The sequence below is a fragment of the Morone saxatilis genome, unplaced genomic scaffold (assembly GCF_004916995.1).
Source record: "Morone saxatilis isolate NCDOM2014 unplaced genomic scaffold, NCSU_SB_2.0 Contig23, whole genome shotgun sequence".
Classification (NCBI taxonomy): domain Eukaryota; kingdom Metazoa; phylum Chordata; class Actinopteri; family Moronidae; genus Morone; species Morone saxatilis.
In genome coordinates, this window is record NW_023339796.1 from 2,362,490 (window position 1) to 2,373,560 (window position 11,071).

General features: G+C 42.0%; 1 protein-coding gene across 1 annotated transcript in view; it reads right to left on the bottom strand.

Moving 5' to 3' along the window:
- The window catches only part of larp4b (La ribonucleoprotein 4B), a gene marked incomplete in the record, with an annotated part of 26,360 nt that extends 16,114 nt beyond the window's left edge, over window positions 1-10,246 (bottom strand). The window contains 2 exon segments of the mRNA XM_035670333.1: window positions 213-366; window positions 10,069-10,246. Of these exon segments, the coding sequence (XP_035526226.1) occupies window positions 213-366; window positions 10,069-10,149 (235 nt within the window).
- Window positions 10,247-11,071: the final 825 nt, after the last annotated feature.

The window sequence follows — 11,071 nt, forward strand, 5'->3', positions numbered from 1 at the left end:
AGTGCTTTTTATCCAGAAAAACCACAGCTCTCCAGTTTACCACACGACTTCTGTTCACATTTATAAGTTTTAGATTACTTTGTTGACTTACTGTTCTCCTGTAAATATGCGTATTGCAGACTCAGAGCAATTACATGTTGATTATTTTGCTATAATAACACACATTAAGTACAGAAGTCATCGTATTTTGTATCCCAAAATCGTTGGCTGACCTTCTGGGCCGGGGTCGGCCGAACTATCGCAGCCTTCCTTCCATGGCTGCAGGGCAGCAGTTGTGGTGTCAGCACTCCCGCTGGGGTCCAGGCTAAACATGTGGTTGGCCCATGCTTTCGCATTGGGGTTGAGGTCTGAAACCTTGGCGGATTCCTGCGAACAGAACACAAAGAATATGTCGCTGTCAGCTGAAACATATCTGCAGGATAACAGCAACTTACAGCGAAAATTAAAGACAAATATTAACTCTTTGTGCTTAATTTAATTCTGTACAAATGTTGTAAATCATTAATAATCTGTTGACTGTGTAAAATATATAGACAAACTCATCCTGTAGCTTCAACAGTTGAGTGGTGTAAAACACTGAACAAGGAAAACAGACAAGAGCGAAACTAAATTCAGCAACAAGGAAACGAGCAAACAACCGAAGATTGAAACAGATATTTTAAGTTTGACACGATTATTACACTAATTATATATATTATATTATAGTCTGTTATCCTTTATTTAGATTTTTCTTTCCAATATTTTGGTTTTTAAACCATTTTTAAATTGCCATTTCCACTCGTTGTACCATTCAGGCTGAAGTACGGTGCTTCACACATATTATGGAGGAAACTTAAAACTCACAACAGAGCCTGTTAGTGATGCAAGTGTTTGCAGAAGTGACGTTATTACTTATTACTATTACATAGTTCAGCAACACTCGTACACCTCTTGAGAAATACATTGTTTGTTGAATCTCTGCACGATTAAAAGAAGGTTCTCAGTTATAATCACTTTAATGTTTGTTACCGAACAAACCGAAGCACTGCGAGTGATCTGCCCTAATCAATAAGTGTCCACAATCCTCGTGTATTTTCTAACTCGAGCGAACAGAAATCCTCCAACAGTCACTCATCGATCGCGTCACCAAGCCTCCTCGGACCGACGGCACCTGACAGGAACCGTCTCGGAGCAGCAGAGACAAGCGGACAGCGACTGCGCTGCTGGACATACTCACAGGATCAAAGCAGCAGCTCAGCATGCACGTCTCACATGCTAACAGACTGTAACCCAGAGCCGTGGTCAGAGCCAGTGTTTCATTGAAGTCCTGAGGCAGAGCGGGCCAGGCGCTTCCTGGCGGTGGTGGTATGAGGCTCCACTGCATCCAATCCATGATTTAACGCACATAAACACAGTCTAAGTGTCTCCACAGACAGGCAGACTCACGACCAACATTGTATGCTTTAAGCCACAACCGGGGCTCCTTCAAGTGAAGCCGCCGCCGCACCTCTCTAAAGTCGTCCCCGTCAAATCACTGCCACGCTCCGTCTGGCCCTCTCCGATCCGAGCTGCTGGGTTGATTCAACAAATCTGATGACAGCACTGAGGCTCCTCTGCCCCGGTGGGCTTGGCTGACGTTGCAGAAGCTGACTGGCTGTCTCGCTCCGTCTCTGCTTTTGTTTTGTCGCTGTTGCACTGAGTCATTCTCCGGCAAAAAAACACACTGTGTGAGCTGTAGAGGGAGTGTGGAGTCGCCGCGCACCTGAGCTCAAACGAAGCCTGCTCCAGTGATCCACGTGCTAAAAACAAAAAAAATAAATCAACCCTGAGGCGTCGCTCAAATTAAAGCAGCCCTCTTGAGCCTCGGTTTTAATAGAGTATTCTGCTAACGAGCCGAGTCGCTGAGGCAAAAAAGAAAGGCTGGGAAACCTGCTTCTTCTTATTCAAGTTAATACAGAATCAGAAACAAAAGGAAGATCGACTGAAAAAGGAAAGGAGGGTTGAGCGGAGAGGGGGAAGAGAGAGAAACCTGAGTTGATCCAAGGTGAGCTGTTCCTGGGTCGTATTTCACAAATGCTGCACTACGAGATCATTCTGGCCAGACAGACACGTACCCCCCCCCTCCCCTCCGCTCCATCCTCACCCACTAATAATAATCCAGCCCTGCACTAATGTAAAAAAAAAAAAAACTCCCACTCCTGTCCGTGCTGGACTGGCTGCCATAGAAACTGTTGCTGACATCACCGGATGTGTACGTTTCTGGGCACCGCTTGACCTTTCAAGATTTTGAAAATGTTCCCTTCCTTCAGAGAGGAGGGAAAAGGTTAGCTGCTCCCCTGATCGAGGGTGTATTTCGGGCGGAGACGAGAGGATGTGATTCATCATGAGACGAGTTATTGTCAGTGTCATCGGAGGGCAGCCGGCGTAGCGCTGGGGTTTTATTGCTCTGCCTCTCTGATGGCAGACAGAACGACAGAGACAGCAGCCGAGTCCTTCAGGGGAGAAAACAAAACAAAAAACAGCTGAATTTGGATTTATCTGTCTGTCTGCAGACCTGAGGCTCATCTTCCCTCTGTGACAGATGCAGAGCTGATGAGGGACAGCGGGCCAGATGAGCGCTGAACACTCAGGAGGCCAATGCATCACAAATACTGTAACAAAGCCAACCAACTCAGTATCTCTAAATGTAATAGTTCAACCCTCGTCTCCACTAGTGGTTGAAGCTTTCAGACTCAACACAAACCTGGGAGGTTAAATGATCAACAACCTACATCTCTTTAGATTTATTGTCACAAATGTTTTACAAAACTAGTGATTAAAACAAGAAAGAGCTCGTTCCAGATCGATTTATTCATGAATTCAAACAGGTCTGGTGAGCTCACTGACAACCAATCAGAGCTCTGCACGAAGGATTAAAACAAAGCTGGCAAGCAACCTGAACACATCCATGAACAAAGTGACGGGATGAGATGGATGCAGCTGTACATCAGGGCTGTACGATACACTAATCTCGCGATACGATACGATACACTTACATCATTTTCTGAAAGATTTTAAAGGGACAGTGTGATTTTGGTGACATCTTGTGAGTGTTCCATTGACTTGGATTGAATTAACTGAACTGAAAACTACTGAAATGACACAATATACTAGGCTGACTGGACAGACATCTACAGCTGGACAAAATGAATCAAAGATGTGGTGAGAAAGTTTGTTTCATTTACTGAAACAGTGCAAACTGTAGCTTACTCTAACCTGTATTACTTTCCCACCTTTGTACTGCAACTGTTGCACAGTAATTTCCTCGGGATAAATAAAGGCTTGTTGAAAGAGCAACATTTAAACATTTACCCTAAAATGTCCCGTCTTAGCCGAGTAGTTTAAGGCCAGGAAGAAGAAGACGTCTGTGTAAAGGAGTACCGACGGGTAACTTGTTAGAAATGCTCTAACAGCGACACTAGCGGCTGACTGACCTCATCGCTCTTCCTGCAAAGCGAACAGGGGAAACGGGAGCGAGCAGAGTGCCAGGCGGAACACGGGGGATTTGAATGGGACTTAATGTGTCGATACTCGCGGTGAAAAATCGTTACTTTCCGGGGAAGCAAACTATCGATATATATCGCAGGATCCATAAAATTGCTCAGCCCTACTGTACAGGTTGTCGTACGCCGACTTACAGAAACGACAGCTCGTATATTTCTTCAATCACTGTCAAAAGGTTAAAGCGGCTACAAGGAACCTTTAATGTGTGTCTGATTCTGGCGGCCCCTGTGGACAACAGCGGTAGTGTAACAACTATACAGACATAAATCGGTATTACACTTGGACAGTTTCATGACTTATGTCGACGTCAGCAGGACAGATTCGTCTGTGACCCCTGAACAGAAATCAGCCAACATGAACACAATGTCAGGCTGAGTGAACGAAATAAATAAAAACATGATTATCAGACTACTGCAAATAAAGCCGAGTAATTATTTATTGTTCATCGACTTTCAAACCTGCTGTCCAAACGTATGTTTCCAGGTAAAGTGACCCCGTTTGTCAGATTTGACCATTTTCACATCCTGACTAAGTTAGAAATTCAAACTGTTTCCTATACTTCAAGACTGCTGAGACGCAGATTATTGGGGTTTGAATTCTCAGCATGTAAACTCCCAACTGCTTCACATTTTCATATTAAAAAAAAACAAAAAACAAGCCCAAGGCACCACGTTTGACTTCCAGCACCGCGAATCTCTCTCACCATCTGTGCAGTAAATGTGTGAAGAACAGTACAGTTGGTAAATACCAGTCTGACACCGAGCTGTTCTTTAACTGAATGACAAACATCTTTTGGTTTTTCGGAGCTCGACTGACTGACCAACAACAAAACTACTTCTGCATTCAAACACAAACATCGTCGTACCTGCGAATGCTCTTTGAGTAAATTGCCTGTTCACGGTAACATTTCCCGAACGAGACGAGGATCTGATCCTTCTTTCCTTTTGTCCGTAGCGGATTTGATTTTACACGCAGGGCTATAAATGGGTCATGTTTAATTTCTGGTCTGGTTTCTAACACATATGTGCAAAGCATATGGTGTTTCTCTGCGTGTATGCGTGTGTGTGAATAACGAATGAGGTGGAAAACATATCGGTTCAGAAGCACCATACGTGTTACTGTGGCGCCAGTTTGAGTCGGGGTTAAACTACATTTTGATTTCTTCAATAAAAGAAGGAGATTTCTACACAACTGAGTCTTAAATTTATTGTTTTCCTAGAAAGCGTGTTTTTTATTTTACTGTTTATATTTTAAGATCTATTAGACGCTCTTAGTTAAATTGTTTTATTATCACCGATGTAATTACTCCATAATGAATACTTGTGCCATTTTAATCCTGATCTGCAGTCATGCAGAAGTAGGTGTGCATCAGACTCTTTACGGTCTGTTGTCCCAGCACTTCTCGTTTCACATGTTTCCATAAACTGCACATTTTGGACGTTTTTTCTTCAAGATTTTGTCCTGTGTTCAAAATGCAAAGTAACAAACGTTTAAGCAAATAAAATGTGCATTTACAGAGATAACCTGCACTGAACTGCAACTTCTGTGCAGACTTTTTGTGCAGTTTAAAACTGACGTAGCGTATGGGGGGGGAAAAGACGTCTGTAATTCCTCAGGAACCATGACGTCCTGAACTGTGTGTATTCAACCCTGGAAGCAGTATTTTGGTTCTCTGACCGCTTTTCCCACCACTAATCCCGGCTTGTAATGAGACCTAAAGCCTGAAGCATTAGCCCACTGGACTCAGCCGGCGGTGGGGGGGCGGGGTTGCCCCTTCCTTTTCACTGCCAATCTTCTTTCCAATCTTAAGCGTGTGTAAATGACAGTGGAAAAAAAAGACAGCAGGCTCTTTCCATTTCCTAATTTTGGAGCTCTCCGGAAAAATAACTTTTTCTTCGCCCCGAAGGCCATCCGCTTACTTCGTACCCGTTTCCTTTAGTTGCACATTCTTTCCTATTTGAGAAGGTTGATTGAAACCCATCAGGGAAACATGAAGACACATCCCAGTGCTTGTCCCTGCATTTCCTCTGCACCGGAGCAGCAGCCGCGCTTCACCAACACCGAGTACGATCCCATCGCTGCTAGAAAGAGTGTTAAAATTAAGTATGACCACTAAAGATATTCCTCTAAACAACAACACAAAGAAGAATGATCTCTGATGAAAAAGGAGAGTGATTTAAGGTACTGGAGCGCTGCACTAGAATCACAAACGGGGAGTGATCTGGAACATGAACACTTTCTCCTCAAGCCGGAGCGCCGGTGCCAAATACTGCAAAACCAAAACAGATTTGGGGCGAGAAAGAAGAAACTTATGTTTTTAATCTAGCTTGAACAGCTACTACAACTCACCACCCACCTTCAGTCTAAGCAGCCGTGTCTTTTTCTTGGACAAGAACCAGAAATCTTAAAACGACGGTTGGTGAAGTGGCTGGTGGGAGGGGGGCAGGTTCACTCGTCACAACCAGAACTTACCAGTATTTGGCCCGAGGGCTGGCGCAACGTCCCACCGCGGTGACCGCATTTAGCCCCGACAGTCGTTGCAGAAGTGTCACATGTGCTACCATCAATCAAACCTGCGGGGTTGTGTGGCGGCCCGGCAGAATCATGAGCCATACAGGCGGTAAAGAACGAACCGAGGAGTCTGTGGGGAGAGCTCGCCAGATCAGCTCCGCACCTCGAACCCTACCATGTTTTTACTGAGTTTTTACTCTGAATTTGAGGCTTTTGGCACATTATTTGGTCCGTCAGTGGTACTTTAGATGTTATAGGACTTTTTATAGTGTTGTTGTTTTTAAATAAACAGCAAATATCTGTCAGTGTTGATGCTGGGTCAATAAATGTACCGTGAGGCTATAATATAAAGAATAAATGCTGTTTTTCATGGATTTTATGATTAAAGTGTGAAGCATAATGTTGTCATGAAGACGTGAGCTGTGAGGTGTAAAAGGAGTTTTAACCATGGAGGTACAGACAACACCTGCCGGGGTTACCTTTGAAAAACAGTCTAATTTTACCAGAGACAGTCAGAGGCTCTTCAGCTATAATAATAATAATGTTTCTCTGGTTTCAAGGCTCATTTATGAATGTTTGTCCTGGATGTACATTAAAGGAATCGCAGTGTTTCATGTAAAATGATACAGGTGGCTGCTGAAGCTCAAACAGCTTATGGAAATCCACAGTCTGTTTTAATTCCCACAGATAAATCATTAATGTGTTAATATACATTCACTTTTTTGGGGGGGAATAAATTAAAGTTGTCACTCACTATTGATCACATTGACAGGGTTCATACCAGAGTAAAATTCAAGCATTTTCAAAGGTACTAAAAACAGAAAACAACCCTCTTTTCATTTGGTTTTAGATGAGTGATCGTGTGTATTGTTGAAAATCAACCGTTAACTGTTAAAATTAAGCGTTTTCCAAAACCGTCACTGAACACGGACTAATCAAATCAAAGAAAATGATGGCATACACTTTTCCCTGCAGCTCGTAAACATCTTCCAATGAAGCCGACCCATTCACAGCACCTCAAACCTCTGAGGACAAAGTGCAGCAGTGACTGATGACTGCAACCAGATATTGTTTGGTCGGTCTGATGGATGGTGACAGGCTGAGCACTGAACTATTAGCCCAGAGGGAACGCAGGTCTGATGCAACCGTTCTGAAAATAGTTCCCAAAATTAAAGTTATGACAACTCGGCTGGGTGTTTTCTTTCTTCTCTGTTACGAACGATTTAAATCTTTTGGGTTTAAGTAACGGCAAACATCTCACAATCGAGACACAACGAGAGAAGAGATTAAAAGACTTGAGGTCGGAGAATGAAACCGAAAGCTTCTTCACTGCGGTTCATCTGGCAGAGACAATACGAAGACTGAGAGGAGGCTTCACAAACTTTAGATATAAAGTCAACATCATAAAAGGTATGTTTTCAGTTGCTCGTCTTATTTGCGATTTGGTTTGTTTGAAACCTTTGAGCGCGTAACAAAAAGAAGCTTTTTTTTGGAAGTAGTTTCAGGTACATTGAGCAGACTAAAACAACCAAAGGAAGCGGTTTGGAAAACACTCAGATAAGCAATCACAGAGGTATGAAGATGTTAAACCATTTTAAAAACAAGTCACAGTGATCGTACTGATATTTTGTTGCTTGCTAAAGCGTCTGATAGTCGGCGATAAGTTCTCCAATCGGTACATTTAAATCTTTAACCGTCGACCTCAATAAATCTAAAATGTAAAACCACTCTGCTTTTTATAGACGACCTGTGGTTAACTTCGGCAGCTACCCTCGTATTAAGAGGGAAACACTAATGAAAAGGTGCTTTTTAAAGGTAATTCTACGTCTCGACGAACGGCATTATGTGTGTGTGTGTGTTTGAACTTCTCTTAATGCGGCAGCTGACTTTAACTAACTTTATCGGCTGCTGTTTTTATTACTTTACACTATTGTTACAGGATTATCTCACATTTCTATTCAGTGTTAGTTTACAGAAATGTAACAACACTTCAATAAGTTATTAATAGTTATATTATTAAGCAAAAATTACAACTGATGCTGAATTTGAAGAAAGAAATCAACAAATTGAACAATTTATATATAAAGAATATGTATAATATAATCATTAGTTGCAGGTTCAACATAAACTACTTTGAAGAAGTGAAAAGGTGCCACAGTTCAACAGGAGGGACATCAGAGGACTAAAACAAACACAATACAGATTTAGTAAAAAAGGAGGACAGGAGCATAAAACACGGAGGCTTTAATGATTATTAATTACGCTGCGTTCACACAGATTCAGGCAGACAGCAGCAGTTGTTTAATGTCTGTCTGAATCCGTGTGAACGCAGCATTAACCCGTCGATCGTCATTCTCAAATCAATCGATTAGTTGTTTGGTCCATAAAATGTTTGTTTCCTATAACGTCTCGTTTTATCCACAAACCAAAAGACATTCAGTTTACCGTCGTGGAGGATTAAAGAAGGATTACTCACATCTGAGAGAATCACAAAATGATCAACTAATTATCAAAATAAGGCAACTCTAGTCAACTCCAGGACAACAAACCAACAACATCCACAGGCTAACTGGAGTGAATCTCTTATAGTTCAGTCCCAGCACTCGTCCTGACCGTTACCGTCGGTGTCGTCACGTCCACCCACGGAGGAATCAGAAATCTCTCAGTTTTCAGCCCTTCACGCTCCAACAAGGAACAAAATGTCACGCCAACGATCAATAGTGCCACTATGACGGACTTTATGAAGAGAGAGAAATAAAAACAGGTCACGGTTATTCAGTTACAAGACTTGCTTCTTTCTTCGGCCTCGTGTTTCTTTCACAGAGCCGCTCCCCATTGTACATAATCAGTGTGTGAAATCAAAGGCAGTCGAAAGCAGGCAGTGTCTGCGTGTGAAGCTCTCTACAAACATCAGCCGGTCTGCAGAGCGACTGGCACAATCTCCTTATGCTTTGAATTCAACCGCATTTAATATCTGCCGTCTGCTGTCCAAAGGCACACTTCACTATTCGACAGCCGGCACGCTGCAGGAACTGAAACTGAACCATTTCACAAAGGTTCGCCCGATAAGATGCAAAATATACACAAAATGGATGAGTTATTGAACAGATAGACGAAGACACAGTACAAGTTCTTGTTTCCACTGTGGTCCTGGTTAGATCAAAGCAAACTAATATTAATATACAACTACCAACTAACAACAAACTCTCTATACATTGAAGTTATTGAAGAAAACATCCTTCGTTAATCTGCTGAAGCCACACACACAAACGTTCTCCAGCTTCGCGTTTCAGAATCCATTTCATTGCTCCACTACTTTAATTTAGTCTCGATGAAGAGCGTCAACCGCCCGCCCGCGACCTTAATGCGACGACACACAATAAAACCCATTAAACTTCATCCGCCCGGCAAACGGCGGCAATAAAAACACACAAGCAGCAGGTAATCTCTCACGTTTCAGTCGGCATCGACGACGTCAACGTGAACCACAGAAACACCTGGAAGAAAAAAACCTCCGACAACTTCGTCTTTACACACAAATTAACCGTTCTGCTGCTGCAGTTTTAGGTATTTAATTTGGAGCAATTAGTCAATTTACAGACAATTAGCAACTAATTACTTACTTGAGAAAATGGATCAAAGTTTAATTGAATTTAATTAGCTGGATGAGCCGAAGGACGACGTTCCTGTCTGATTAGTTTATCCATAAAGAGTTGGTTGATATAATATATGTATCACAATAGATAGTAAATGATAAAAAAAAGGATATTATCCATATTAATTCACCAATACGGCAAATGATAGTAACTGTTTGGCAATTATTTAATAATCTACTAATTTATTTGTGATTTTAAAATGAAGTTTTTAACTTAAGATTAAGATAATTCACTGTAATAATAATATTCTCGCGTGTGACGACCTAATTTGTCACTTTTAGAAGAAAAAAAGATGCATTTCTACAACTTAAAAAACAAACTTTACAACCTTTTGGGGGAAAACAAGACATCTTCAGTGTGTGCGGATGTAAAAACTCACCAAATGAGAGTTGTCCTTTGCCTCTTGTACTTGCTGCACCTGTGGTTCAGCTACAACTTTCGTGTCCTGGTCAGAAGTCATGAGCCGTCTGCTTCTTGGCTCCTCAGGGAGAAGTCTCTGTGTCACCAAGTAAGCTACAGGGGGGCAGAGGGGACAAACAACTTCGATTCAAGAATGGATGTTTTTATCACAATATCAGCTCGTTACACGTGTGCGACGAGGAAAAGGCCGGGGTGCAGCGTCCCACAGTTAACCTTATAAAAGATAAATAATTATGGGAGTTGTTTTCAGTCCCAGAAAGATCTGGACCCAGTTTGTGACATAAAACTACAATTGTTGAGGATTAAAACTGAACTCTTGCGTCCGTTGTTAAAGTTAAAACTGAGAAAACAAACACAAACAAACAAACATTACTAGAGAGTCTCGTTAAATCATTTTCCAGGACCTTTCCAGGACGTTTTCCAGGTGCTTTCCTTGACAATACAGGACAGTAGTTGCCTAAAAACAGCATTTACAGATGGGCCGAGTTTACAGGTTCATTACAGGTCGGTGGTGTCGTCTCCGGTTAACTCAAAATTACACTTTTCCAAGATAGCGTCGATTATTTCCAGGATGTTTGGTCATTTTAACAGATTTCCAGCTGCTTTAATCACCAGAAAACCAGTCTGGAGTCAGACCAGTGCGAGGTTTCTGAGTCCTGTCAGGTTTTATGGGGGAAATTCACCGATTACCAACGAGGAAACCAGTATACTGATGTTTAAAACTGAAATTAAGCATCTGAGACCAACACGATGGATTAAACAGGTTAGGACTTTATAAAGCAGATTTCTGAATCATTTAATGGATCAATAGTTAAACCTGCTGTGGACCGACAGGTTTAACAGATTATAAAACCTATGAACAGAAAGCACCAAACAAACAGCCTCAACTACTCTGCTTTAATTATTCAATCAAACTGAAGTCGAACACGTTGTCATGTTTAAATGATTCAGAAATCTGCTTT